This window comes from Hakea prostrata, chromosome 7 (assembly GCF_041222555.1).
Source record: "Hakea prostrata isolate BN-2017 chromosome 7, UWA_Hpros_2, whole genome shotgun sequence".
NCBI lineage: Eukaryota > Viridiplantae > Streptophyta > Magnoliopsida > Proteales > Proteaceae > Hakea > Hakea prostrata.
Window position 1 is genome coordinate 14,262,682 of NC_142606.1, and position 14,989 is coordinate 14,277,670.

A 14,989-nucleotide genomic window follows, 5' to 3' on the forward strand; every position below is an offset into this window, starting at 1 on the left:
GAATAGTAGAAGATGTGAATCTCAATGCTATGGGTTCACATTCAAATACTAATTAAAGAAAAAAAAAACCCTCAAGTAGGTCCTACATGATTTTTTTATTATAATTTATTATAATTTTTTTGTTCAAGTTGTTTAAGATTTTGAAGAATTCATATAGAAATAGTGCAACAGTGTCCGCAAAGAAACCATCCTTGTTCTCTTGTAAAGATTCTGAAGATCACGTGCCATCTACTACCGTTGGACCGTAACCTACTAGCTATATAACTAACTTACAACAGCTAATGGGGTTGGGGTTGCTGATGCATTATAAAAAAATAATAAAGAAATGATAAGAGTAAGGGCATAGTAGACATTTTACATGGGGTTGCTTAGTCTTGTACATAATTGTGCAGTTTGGACCCACTGGGGCAAATAGTGACCTCATGATCTCATTGACAATGGTATTTAAAGTAACGGAATAATATTATTGAACACATTTAAGTACTAAACAAAACGAAAAAGCTTATTTATTAATTGTATATCGATAGAGACTTAATCCTAACCTAAGACTTCCCCACTTCCATCAAATATCCCCATCTCTATCTTAACCCAAACAGGAATCTAAGTGGTTTGTAATCTTACAACTGTTTTACCAAGGAAAAAATCTATTGAATGATACCAATCCAACGACCTGATCTATAAATGGAGAATAGTGACATAAGTCACGTAACACTCTTTATTTTCTCTTTTGGTAAGATTAATTAATGACATATATATACATTCATTAAAAGTAACTCTATGGTTTATAATCCATGCCAGAATATTTGCGGGTAAAGAGTGGTAGTTGAGGATTCCCACGTGACTTAACCATTCCCTTTTGTTTTCTTTGGTGACAACTAACACCGTGACCAACAGAAGAAGCTTAAGGTGCTTTCTTATAAGTTAGTCTGCTATCAGTTCCTGAAGTCATCAATCACTTCACTAGCTAGTGCTCTCTTCCACGGGTGCACTTAAAAAGAAAAGAAAAGAAGAAAAAAGCTCGATTTTGTTACAATGGTGCTCGACGTGGTTCTTCTGCGTGAGCTATTTGCAGCTACAATCCTCTTCTTCATCACCCAATATGTTGTTCGTAGCATCATCTTCAAACCTCGCCGTCTCCCTCCAGGCCCAAAAGGCTGGCCAGTCATTGGTGCTCTCCCACTGCTCGGCAAAATGCCTCATGTTGCCTTATTTGATCTTGCCCAGAAACATGGCCCTGTCATGTACCTTAAGATGGGCACCTGTGGCATGGCGGTTGCGTCTACGCCGGACGCCGCTCGTGCCTTTCTTAAAACACTCGACCTCAACTTCTCCAACCGCCCACCCAACGCCGGCGCCACCCACCTCGCCTATGACGCGCAAGACATGGTCTTCGCCGAATACGGCCCGCGTTGGAAGCTGCTCCGGAAGCTCAGCAACCTCCACATGCTCGGCGGCAAGGCTTTGGAAGAATGGGCTGTTGTGCGTTCTGCTGAACTCGGTCACATGACAAGAGCCATGTGTGAGTCGACTCGTCGTGGTGAAACCGTTGTTGTGCCTGATATGTTGACTTATGCTATGGCTAACATGATTGGACAAATCATGTTGAGTCGCCGAGTTTTTGCTACGAAGGGAGAGGAGTCGAACGAGTTCAAGGAAATGGTTGTTGAGCTCATGACGTCTGCTGGGTTATTCAATATTGGTGATTTCATACCTTCAATTGCATGGATGGATTTACAGGGAATTGAAGGAGGCATGAAGAAGCTTCATAAGAAATGGGATGCTCTCATTTCAAAGATGATTAAGCAGCACCAAGCAACTGCTCATGAACGTAAGGGGAAACCCGATTTTCTTGATGTGATCTTCGCGAATCGGGAAAACTCAGAAGGCGAGAGGCTCACCGACGTCAACATTAAAGCTCTCCTACTGGTAATGCCAAAATATTGACATTTCTGCTTTCTGGGTCTGTTCATTTTATACTTAATTTTCAGAATTTGAACTATTCTTTCACTCACCGAGTCTCTTATGACTCAGTCAAAAGTACAAGTTACCTCATTACCTGTAGCTTGGAAGGGTTAAGGACACACGGTCGAGCGCAATTAATTAAGTGAATCGGCCGAGTTCTGATATATTTCTTTTTTTTTTCTTCTTTCTGTTACAGAACCTGTTTTCAGCTGGAACCGATACATCATCGAGCATAATCGAGTGGGCACTAGCAGAGATGATCAAGAACCCATCAATCCTTCGAAAGGCCCACGCAGAGATGGACGAAGTGATCGGCCGGAACCGCCGTCTTGAAGAATCCGACATAGCAAAGCTTCCATATCTTCAAGCTATCTGCAAAGAAACCTTCAGAAAACACCCATCAACACCATTAAACCTCCCAAGAATTTCCACTGAAGCTTGTATGGTGAATGGTTACTACATACCTAAAAACACAAGGCTCAGTGTTAACATATGGGGTATAGGAAGAGACCCTAACGTGTGGGATAACCCATTAGATTTCACACCAGAGAGATTCTTGAGTGGAAGGAATGCTAAGATTGATCCTCGTGGGAATGATTTCGAGTTGATTCCATTTGGAGCTGGGAGAAGGATCTGTGCAGGAACTAGAATGGGAATTGTTTTGGTGGAATATATTTTGGGAACTCTTGTGCATGCTTTTGATTGGAAGGTTCCAGGTGGGTCTGATCAACTGAACATGGATGAAGCATTTGGGTTGGCTTTGCAGAAGGCTGTGCCACTGGCCGCCATGGTGACTCCTAGGTTGGCAACTACTGCTTATGCAGCTTGATGGGTTTTAGATTCTTACGTGAAGAGCCCTGGGAAGATTCCTACATAGCTATAAGGAATCGTTAAGGGGTTAAGGGTTTCGATCTGAAGCTCGCTAGCTTTCTGTTACAGTTCTGAAATTTCCCTTAAGCTTTCTTTTCTTTACTGTTTCTGTTACTGTTTCTATTTCTATTTTAATGGTGTTCACCTGCTTCACCCCTTCTTTATTGTCAACTTTTAATAAGAAAGTCTTTAGATACTTCCAGAAGAGTCTGTTTGTTTGTTTTATCAAGAGAGAAAGACGTCTGATGAATTTTCTTACTTAATTTCTTTCTGGTGGGATGGTGGAACCCTAAACTAATTAAAAAGTCAAGTCTGTCAGTCCATTTTTAAAATCTATTTTTCTGAGACTTACTTAAAAAGTATCTTTGCAAATTTTCAATATAATAGTTTTGTTCTTTGCATCTGTAAGCCTGATTAAAAACATTATTTTCTTAAGGAAATTGCTTGAGATCTGTGCAATTAATGCGTAAAACTTAGTTGTAAAAGTTCCAACCCAAAAGGGGGGGGGGTTTTTTTTTTTTTTTTTTTTTTTTTTTTTTGTAAACCAACATTCATTTCAAGAACAGGGAAATGACAAGGTGTCGAATTACAAAGATCCAACAACCAAGTAGTGGAATTTCCAGTTAGTCCTCCCTTAAGTAACGCCTTCCCACTAGAGAATAGCAACAGTTCATCCCCAGAACAAAGTAAAACTACAATCCATAAAATAAGAAGAAAGGTGGATGATATCCCTACAATATTCAAAATATCAACAGAAGTAGTGACTTTAAATTAAGAGCATTGATCAACTGTTGACAATCACTTCCACCATTATATATCAAACCCCTTCCAGCTCATCTAGAAAGCCTCACGAATCCTAAACTCTCCCCAAAGGTTAGAAAAGGAGTAAACAAGACCCACATAAAAACTCCCTGTGATCTCTCAAAATATAACCCAAACCTCCTCTGTTTCTAGGCACATCTGAATTACTTCATAACTCCAGGGGAGGCTCCAAGATAGGTTGAACTCACACACCAAATCACCCACCTCAACCACTCAAACCTCAAAACCTGACTCTTTTAAAGCCTAACATACGCCAGAAAATTTCCTTCAAAAAACCTATCGCCCAAACTCCCAACAAAGAAGCAAACAAAATCTAACTCTTTTACCTCCCAACACTCCAATCTAATAAAACCCAAAGAGACATAAGTAGGAACTTAACCCAAGAGGGGAGAGCCAAACACACTATAAACAATAAAAGAATATCAACACCCACCACACCACATCTAGGACAGCACATCATCAGCAATCCTTCTTAAACACAGCAGAGCAAACCACCGAGAGAGCCCTCCAAATGAAAGTTTGGAGTTTGGGAGGAATTTACATTCCAAACGACTTCATATTTCCTTAGGAACTTGCATCTGTTGAAGCTCAGCAACACTAAAGTGTGAAATTTCCATATCTCTCAAATCACATAACATATGATATGCTGATTTTATTGAGAAAGTACCATTATTGGTATATCCCCAAATCATCTTGTCTTCCCCAAGAAACAAAGCAAGCTTTATGTACAATTTAATGCTATATATTAATTACACAGCATTAAAGCCGAATTGCTTTCTTAATCACAAAAAGTATTCCTTTAAAACAAACAATATCCATTACTACCTGTGGTCTCTACATAATTATATGGGTAAGCTCACAGTCATGCAAGTAAAATAGTAAGATTACATGAAAAAATATTTGTACTTTTACTCTCCTTATATTCTTTTTATCATTTTTTTGAGGGCTTAGATCCCATATTAGCAACATGCATAGGTGACACGTCATTTCAGGCAAAAATCCTTTCATCATTTTAATTACATGTTAAACCAATGAATGAGAAAATTAGAAAAAGTCACTGGGATTCCCTGAGGTGAGAAGTAAAATTTACTCGGCTGTGGGAAAACACCCAAATTGATTCATTCTGTACTGACTATTGTGAGTGAGGCAGCAATAATTCTCCTTGAACAATTTCATCAAGACATCATTAAGATTTAGTGGAAATTGATTTCTTGAGTTTCTACAAAAAAAAAAAAAAAAAAAAAAAAAAAAAAGAGAAAGATTTCTTGAGTTGAATGTTAGTTTCTAACTACCCCACCCACTAAAATTGAATGTTAGTTTGAATCATTTATGTTTTTTGTTTTTTTTTAAGAAACTAGGTCTGACAACGTGGCCATCACTTGTCTGCACTGAGCTCAAGAAAAATAATAATTAAGTTTTTTTTTTAATGTAAAAAAAAAAGATGAGTAGTGCGCCCGTAGTTAGGCCAATGCAATTATACATTATTAATTCCAATTAATTAATGGCTAAAACATAATTGAGAATATTAATCCACTTCACCTAATTCCTAGTGGCGGCCGTCCCTCTATAAATCGTGAAGGGAAAACTTGCTGCTCTATTTATCTCTTAGAAATTGTTTGGGCGTTGTGGATTAAATGCCTAACATCGCTCAGTGTACTATAAAGATCGAAACAAAAGTCGAGATTTTGACTTTAACCGTTCGGTTTGCAAAAATTGTTTTCTACACTTGTACTAATAGACGGTCGAGATCGAACTCGACTATACGCTGCACAGTGCTACGCAACACCTAAGCAAGACCCCCCCTCATCAACTACCAATCTCCCCTGCTTTCATGGTTCAACAAGTCTAAAGAGGCAACGAGGAATGACTTCAAAGATTTTGTTAATGGTATATATTTGTGATGTTTTCAATTCAAAACCGTTAAGTTCAAGTTAAAATCACCTAGATCGAACTATTGACACGTGTTGCATGGTTGCACTCCTTATATCACTCCAACCATGTATAGAAGAAAAAGAAGAAAGAGGAAAGAGATCACTTGTGGAAGAACGGTAGAAAAATCATCTAAGAACTGTGATAACCGAGAGAAAAGAGAAGAGTAGATAAATGAGAAATTGTTAAAGAGTTCTTAATTGTTAGGATTAGAGCGATCAATGACACACACAATCGAATATAAAACAAGGAAGAAAGAGACATGAATTTTACCCTAGTTCACCTGAATGTGAGGCTACGTCCAGCATTAGATTTTTCATTATATTCAATTTTTTATTACAAGAGAATATATATATACACTTAGAAACCCTAAACTACAACTATTTATGGGCCCAAACTCAAATTGTAAAGAAACTCCAAGTCTTACAAAAACATGGATTCTTTACAGGTATTGCTTATTCATCTGATATAGATGATCTCAATCCTGAAGATCAATGGAAATTTATACCTTCCGCTAATCGACAATTTCCAATTTTTTTTTCTTTTTCAAAAGTAGGTGATCTTATATATATATTGAGAGTGATGGCTGTTACGTATATGATCACTAGGAGAGTTGAACCTGACCTTTGACTATGAACCATTGTTGATTGTCAATTGAGCAATTATTTAAAGACACTAACGGACAATTTCTATTTAAACCCAGTTGTCTATTTCTTCCAATACTGTTTACACTTTTGAGAAACAGACGGTTGAGATCAAGATCTCGACCGTTTGCTGCTGGTGTTGGCACAATTGCAAAGCATTCAAGCAATTTTCATTCCCAAACTCATCCACAAATGGTGAGGTTTGTTCTGGAAAATGAAAAATATTCTTTTGGAGGCTCTTCTAAGTGAGGGATTACCTGTCAAAAGTCAGTACTTTTTAAATGGATCAACGATGAACACACCATTTATTCTTTCCATAAAACATCTTTGTTTGCAGTTACGCATGGGATTAAGAAATAACACAACTAGTGCTTTGTTACAAATTCTATCTTGGATCTATGCGTGCGTTCATGTATTTTTCCACAACTACGTTTCAAAGTTCTATCTTTGACTTTCTGTTGGGTGTAAGTTTTGTTTGGGCCCTACGATATGATTGATCAAAGTTATGTTTAATTTAAAAAAAAATTGACATTTTACATTTCTCTCCTTTTGTTATATTCAAAAACAACCAATTTAAAATACCCTGATTTGAGGTCATTAGGGATGACTATGGTTTGAGTCTGGAGAGCTTAATGTAATTGTTTATTTGGCCAAAAAATCAAAGTATTTTACATATTTTTTAGTTTTTTTGTGTGTGGGTTCTTTTAGTAGAACATAAACTAATGTTGGATACACTTAGCGCAATATATTGCGTTTGGGTTCTAATCAAATTAAGACCATCTTTCACCATTTAAGTATTTTCTAATTTCAAACCGGAAGGATTCTCAGATTATTTAATACATATGATATAACTAAAATACCCTTAATACTATATTGTTATCAACCACATAGATGGGTAAGAGAAAATCTCTTCACCTATCTTTTTATCTTCACACTGCTTAAACCACTACTGAAAACATTGATTCCTGGAAAAACCACCCTACAAGAAAGGGAAGTAAAAATTGGGCAACTCATATTTTAAAAGAAGCTTGGGATTCTGAAATGGTTAGGATTGGAAAGAAGTGGGTTGCTCATGATTTGAAGAAGGTTAGAGAATCAGAAATCAAGCATTGGTAGGTAGCGATTCTTTATTGTGCCAAATTTCATGTTCCCATAAAGTAGGAATGGAGACAAATCACTGGTGTGACCTAACCATAGTTATATAACTATATATTAATTAATATTAATAATTTTATATGACTTGGAACTTGGAGACGTTGGTCGTGGGTCATAGGCCTTGATCCAAAAAGCTCATTTTGTCATGGGCCTTAATTCGGAAAGCCTATTGTTGGGTGAAAGTGTGGATATGACATTAGAGAGACATTTTCCCTTAGGGAGGTTAGCTGAATAAATACCTTCATGTAGTGAATTGAGTTGAATAAGTACCCTCACAAAGGGATGTGAACTTATCCTTTCAACCATAGCCTTTAGAGTTCTATATAAACCCATTTTCAAGTTCATATTTTACACTGAATTTCCTCTTCCTCTTTATCTCTCCCCCTCATTGTTGTTATTCTGTAAGTAGTGAACATAATCTGATTATCCTTAAATAACCTTTTTAGGGTGCAACCTTAAAGGTTTGTGCTAATTGATCTTGGGGTGCAGACACATTTGGAACCCTTGTTACACGAATTCTGGGTGTCTAAAAAAAATACCTCGAATACATTTCAGCTCTTACGAAATATCGTGATTACAACAATCTTTCAAGTGTTTGTGCAGATTCCTCAACAATTTTTTTTTTAACATTTTACACACATACAACTACACTGAGAGCATACAAAAAAAGGAGATTGCCCCCCCCCCCTCCCCCGCAAAAAAAAAATCCCTATATATAGAAAGAAATATTTTGATACAGATGAGATGTAAAACATTCAATAATACATTAATGAAAAACTCCCCCGGACAATGCTTAATTGAAGCTTTCTGCACCGGCGTAACCCTTTTAATCCATTGATAAATAATTGGAAAGAATGAATGAATAATACAAAACCCTTAAATTGAATATCCATACATGTGTATATATATACCCTGCTTGCAATATTGATTTGGATCGTTTTAGTTTTTGGTGAGCTCTAATTAAGAACCCTCTGCAGATCCCTTAACATCCTGTGTCTCCCCTCCACCGGTTCCTCTAAGATCAAAAGTCTTTATTTTGAAGCGCCCAAGAGGGGTTCGAGGTGAACCTACGCTCAAGCTCCTCTGCAACATCCCACCCTTCATCTGCTTATCTTTGGTCTGCTTTAAGATTCTGGAGATTCTCTTATTTCCCAACTCAAGAACAGCTTTTCTCTTGGGATCCGTTTGGTCCTCCTTTTTTCGTAGGTATCTGGAAAATATCTTTTTGACTAATTCGTGGCTTTCCCTATACAGATCCCTTAAAGATTCCACTATTGCTTTCAGCTGCTCATCTATGTCGTCGTCTTCCTCTTCTGCTGCTGCTGCTGCTGCTGCTGAGGATGTAGAAGGCTTATCGGCGGCGAAGGTAGACTTAGATTCCGGCCAAGGCTGAGCAACAGGTACTTGGTCATCTTCCAAATGGAAGTCGAAATCTGCCATGAGCTTCTTATTAATGGTTTCCTTCATCTCTTTTGCTTTTGGCCCATCAGCTGCATCAGAAGGTGAACTGATAATGTAAACATAAGCTGTGTTGCATGTTGGGGAGGAAGAAGAAGGAGGGAACTGGGGCTGCTCCAACATCCTTTCCCGACCTTGGTATTGCATCGACATGCCTTCTTGTAACTTGTGAGAGCGAACAAGAAACCCTAACTTTGAACTTTTTGTTCTGCTAGATCTTCTTGTCTGTACTTGCTGATGGAAGAACAGTTAAAGAGTTTGCTTGCTATGAAGTGCTTCCTTTACGTTTGGTGGGTTTTCTGATTTGCTTCTTGCTTTTGGCAATTTATAGAGGAACACTTGGAGAATTTGGAAATGGTCATGAATAAGACCTACCGAGTACCAAGTGACTGGTCAACGATTTTCAGTTCAAACTCCATCAACAAGAAGGTAGCAGGGTTCTTCTCTTCATGAGTTCAATACTTGTGACATTCTTATTGCTTTCTTTTTTAATTTTTATTTTATCTTCAGTTCTAGACTCCAAACTTGGTCAACAAGAAGGTGATAGCTTCTCTTCACCTCTCCTCATGAGTCGAATACTTGTGAGTCTGTGCAGACATTATTGTTATTTATTTATTTATTTATTTTATGGCGGTTTAGGGTAGAATGACTGGTCAACGATCTTCAAAGTTGATCAACAAGAAGGTGTAGCTTCTCTTCACCCCTCCTCATGGGTCTAATACTTGTGACATTATATGACATCTCCTTCATGTAATTCTTTGTTTCTTTTTGTTCTTTTTTATTATTTTTTTAAATTTTTAATTTTATTTATTTTTATGGCGGTTTAAGGCAGTTTGAGAGTTGGGGGTTGAAAATCAATCTATAAGCTTAAAAGCTCTCAAGTCAATATTCTTTATTTTTTCAGTGACAATTAGGCACAGCTACAAAGATATGGGAGGTTCATCTTCAAGTAATACTTTTCAAAGTTGATGGACGACTAGTTTTCAGACCATTGATGATGATGCAAATTCAACCAATTACATCTTACATCTATATGTTTGTTATATTCATCCTGAATAAATTGATTTTTGATAACAAAATTTAAAAGTAAATAATAAATACATTTATTGGGTTTGTAAATCATTATATTTATACCCTTGGAATTATTCTCATCACAAGCCAATTCATATGCCTAACGTGGATAGTTTTAAATAGAAATTGACATATTTATCAATACAAAATCTATTTAAAATTGAGAAAAATTAGAAATTGGTGGCATTGTGTTCACCATCCCTTCTTCTTCTTCTTTTTTCTTTGAAAACTGAAAAATGTTTAAGAATTAAAAAAAAAATATGAAAATCCTGAAAACACAATAGATGTTGAGTGGTATTCATAATATAGACCAAAAGGTGTATAAACCTAATAAAAACAAATCTCAGGCAATGTAAATAAACTAATTTGTAAATCCAAGGGGTATATACTAAAAATTTTATCTTTAGTTTTTGGTAGACAAAATGTTTTATGTTTATAACCTAAACCCCCAAAAAATAGTTTTATATTTATAAAGTAAAATTTAAAACAGCAAAATTTCAAGCTTTAAGACCAATGATCTTGGGTCAAACAATGAGAAGAAGCAAAACCATTATTTATTGTTGTTTTTTTCCTTTTTTTAAAGACAAGTAGACAACTAAGGTCTGTAATGCATAATTTATTATTATTATTTTTTTGAGTAAGAAAATTTTCTTCTTTTACGTCTTTCTCTGGGAGTCTGGCCTGTGCCCGGCTCCTCATATGTCCAAGCTTTCCAAACTCAAGAGGGTGTCTTTTCTTGGATCATGTTGGTCAATTTCAGAGGGCCATAAAAAACGTTTTAGTTTGACAAATTCATCAAACATTATCTCTTTCGTTTGGTTATAAAAGAATATGCTTTCTATGATTATCTCCTCTCATCACCTACCATTCAACATCTGCACAGGAGGAAGACCTATAGACAAGGGTGTAATAATTGCAAAGAAGAAGAAGAAGCTCTTGAGATGGATAAGAAATTGGGAGAAATGAACTCAGAAGAAGAAGAAGAAGCCAAGCATAATCATGTTATCAAGATAAGTGACTATGATTTAAATGAGAATCAATTAGCTACTATGCAGCAACGGATCTCAGAACCACCAAAATTATTGAAGATCTCTGCCGGCTGGAGTTCCTGTTCCATCTTCAGAGTCCCTCAGAGGTTTATAGACATGCATGGACGAGTTTATGAACCTCACGTCCTTTCCATCGGCCCCTACCACCGTGGAAAATCTCACCTGAAAATGATCGAAGAGCACAAATGGCGCTTTCTTGGTTCTCTTCTTTCTCGCACTCAATCCAAAGGTCTTAGTTTGGAAGATTATATGAGAGAAGCAAAGAGATTAGAGGAAAGGACAAGAGCGTGTTACTCAGAAACCATTTCACTTGACTCAGATGAGTTTGCAGAGATGGTGGTGCTTGATGGCTGCTTCATCATTGAGATCTTTCGTATTGTTGGGAATTTGGTAACTCCAGACCCAGATGATCCAATCTTATCTACGGTTTGGCTTTTCAGTTTTCTGTCAAGGGATTTCCTTAAGCTTGAGAATCAACTCCCCTTCTTTGTCCTTCAATCCTTATTCGATCTATCAAAAATGCCAGAAGAAGAAGAAGACCACAACACAGGTGTTTGTTCTCCTTCCTTGGCTGTTTTGGCTTTGAGCTTCTTCAACTATGCTACTCTTGAGAGACCTCCTGAAGTGATTCAGAGGTTCCAAAACTACCAACCAAAACATCTGCTTGACTTGCTCAGATCCACCTTCACAGAGCTGGCTCCAGAAGAACCACGGAAAGGAAAACCCACAACCCATGTGGTCGAAACAGTTACCAAGCTTCGTGTTGCAGGGATCACCTTCAAGCAAGGGAAAGGCAACAATTTTCTTGACGTGAAATTCAGGAATGGAGTTCTTGAAATGCCAACCATCACCATTGATGACTTCACAAGCTCTTTCTTGGCAAACTCCATGACTTACGAGCAATGCTGTAGACATTGTTCCAGTCACATTACCTCTTACGCCACCTTAATGGATTGTCTCATCAACACCTACAAGGATGTGGAGTTTCTTTGTGATGCAAACATCATAAAGAATTACTTTGGCACAGAAGGTGATATTGCTCGACTCTTGAATAATCTGGGCAGAGAAACAGCTTTTGACACCGACAGATCTTACCTCTCCTGTTTGTTTGATGAAATAAACCACTATTACAGTAATGGGATGCATGTTCAGTGGGCGAGCTTTAAGCACACATACTTTGATACACCATGGTCCTTCATCTCAGCTGTAGCTGCAGTTGTTCTCCTTATCCTCACTATGATCCAGACCTTCTATTCTGCTTATCCTATCGTCTTCGATAAGAATAAAGGAAATTGATTACTTCAGATTAATTTTTTTTTTGGTAAGATTAATTAAAAATTATGTATTAAATGACATTTAATGTATAAATCTTAAATTTAATCCTCAGGATTTATTATAACTGACGTGGCTGAAAAGTCATGGATCACTGACAATCCAGAGATTTTTTTTTGTGGTTTTTGGGTCAAATTAAGCTTCTCAAGGGAAAAAAAATGGAAGATATGTTTAATCTGTTAAACAAAAAGAAACTTTCTTGGTCACGGAAAAGGTTTTCGTAGAAGACTTAAATTACCGCAAGAGCGATGTGCTAGCACGTAAGTAATTTTGGCTAAAAAACAAAATTAGAGAATTTTGTTGCGCTAAAGAATCCAGTGGCCAAACTTCTTTCTAGGTAACATTGTGGAGTTTAGCGCGATAGTGGATTGTGCTTCTTTTATATTTTTACATCATATATAGGAGGAGGGCTTACTTTTGAGCACTAATAAGAGTATAAAAATAAATCACTCCTAAGTATGTAATGGAAGGATGTGAATGAATTACAATCCTGCACCCTCACGAAACCCACAATACGTGGTGTTGGCATTACTGATGCACGATGCGAATCTATCCTGTTCAACTAATAAAATCAATTTCTACCCAAAAAAAAAAAATCCCAATCAACAATTTGACCCGCCATAGAACCATTCAAATGCCCTTGGGTTTCCAATCATTCTAGGAAAATTCCTCAGAACTCATTTTAAACACCTCCTCCATCCCATTTTGTACCATTGCTAACCAATCAAGAATTGAAAAGAACAAAGAAGAAAGCTATCTAAAGTTGACTAAGAGAGATATTTTTCTGATTCAACTTATTAATCTCATTGGGTATTGCAGGATAATCATAGGAGAAAGGAAAAAAAAACCTAGGACACTAGGGACATAACCCGCGGAAATATAATTTCTGGTGGTTAATTTCATATTTCAAGAAACAAAAAAAGGCGGCTTAAAATCATTTGATAAAACAGTTTTGCTTCAGGTGATTTTTGAAACAAAATTTAAATTTATGAACAGTTTTTGACCAGTTTTGATGCAAAAACTACTTTTTGTTGCGTCTGTTATTTGAAGGAAAACAATTTTTGGATAAGAAACATTGAACGTGAACTAAATTTAAGTAAAAGAGTATTACCAAAAAAAAATGAAAAAGTCTGTAGAGGAGTTTGACATTCTAAGCATAAGAACTTTGCTAAAACCTTGTTAAAACCCTACTCATTTATGAGTTCATTTTTTATATTGAATTTTTTCCTCATCTCTCTCTTTGTTGTTGTTCTGTTAAATAGTAAACATAACTTGATTATACCTTAAAATAATCTTTTTGAGGTACAACTTTAAAGGTTTGAACTGACAGATCTTGGGATGAAGACACATTTGGAACTCGTAGTACACAAATCAAGGTGTCTTAATATGTTAAAGAAAGTACCTCTGATACGTTTCAGCCCTGACGAGTATCGTGATTACAACAACCTTTCAAGTGTTCGTACAGATTTCTCAACAAATTTTCAACAAAAATTTATTTAAGAACTTAACTGAGAAAAAATAAAGGAAAAATTATTAAAGAGTCCTTAAAGTTTTTTTTTTTCCTTTATTTTTTGGGTTTTACTGCTTAGCAAATTTTATAAAATCAGTGTCGCAACCAATCATTCAATCATAATAAGTTAGTAACTCCTTGCAGAATTATAGAAAAGGTAGTTGTAGAAGATAACATCTAAGCCAACGTAGAGCTGTTCTAGTGGTGAAACCAACACCTCTTAGTGAAGATGTTGTGGTTTCGACTCTTACTGAGGCATATTAATATCCGCATGTCGTGGGTTTGACTCTTGCTTAATAAAGCCCCTTTGTACAAAAATAAACAAAAATAAAAAATAAAAAAAATCTAGGCCAACTAACTCTATAGAAATACTTCTCTTACTTCTCTGTGTTTGATCCCTAAAAATAAAAAATAAAAAAAAATAAATCCTAAAATTCAAAAGAAAAGGGGCTCAAGTATTTGGAAAAGCCTAGTCTCAATGGCTCCTGTTCTCAATGAGAGTTTGGCTAGAATTATTGAAAATGGAGAGCATCTTCTTTGGATTAACCCATGGATCAATACTATTCGAACTCTGATGCTTCCCTTTAGGTTTAAGGACTTAACTAATAAATCTCTTTTAGTTTCAGATTTTATCAATAGCAACAACTGGGCTATTTTGGATCTTTTACAGGTACTGCTGCTTATTCATCTGATACAGATGATCTCAATCCTGAAGATCAATGGAAATTTCTACCTTCTACTAATCGACAATTTCTAATTTTTTTTTCTTTTTTTAAAACTAGATGATTTTATATATATTGAGAGTGACGACTGTTACGTATAACACTGGGAGAGCTGAACCTGACCTTATGAGTTTTGACTAAGAAGCATTGTTGATTGTCAATTAAACAATTCTTTAAAGAAACTAATAAACAATTTCTGCTTAAACTCAGTTGTCTTTTTCTCTTAATACTTTTCGCACTTTTGAGAAATGAACAGTCGAGATCACCTTTCCCTGCTGCATGTGTTGACATTAATCAACATCCAAGCAATTTCCATTCACAAACTCATCCACAAACAGTGGGGTTTGTTCTTAAATATGAAAGATGTTCTTTTGGAGGCTCTTCTAAGTGAGGGATTACCTGTCAAAAGTCAGTACTTTCCAAATGGATGAACCATGACCATGGCATTTCTTCTTTAGGTAAAAC

General features: G+C 36.3%; 2 protein-coding genes across 2 annotated transcripts; both read left to right on the forward strand.

Annotated features, from left to right (window-relative positions):
* Positions 1-930: 930 nt before the first annotated feature.
* LOC149010006 (flavonoid 3',5'-hydroxylase 1-like) lies at positions 931-3,028 on the forward strand. The gene is made up of 2 exons (XM_089161889.1): positions 931-1,926; positions 2,159-3,028. Exons 1-2 carry the CDS (start codon positions 1,033-1,035, stop codon positions 2,789-2,791), a joined length of 1,527 nt encoding a protein of 508 aa, XP_089018015.1. The 5' UTR covers positions 931-1,032; the 3' UTR covers positions 2,792-3,028.
* Positions 3,029-10,703: 7,675 nt separating this feature from the next.
* Positions 10,704-12,492, forward strand: LOC149010007 (UPF0481 protein At3g47200-like). Its single transcript, XM_089161890.1, has one exon. The coding sequence runs from the start codon at positions 10,853-10,855 to the stop codon at positions 12,254-12,256; it is 1,404 nt and encodes a 467-aa protein (XP_089018016.1). The 5' UTR covers positions 10,704-10,852; the 3' UTR covers positions 12,257-12,492.
* Positions 12,493-14,989: the final 2,497 nt, after the last annotated feature.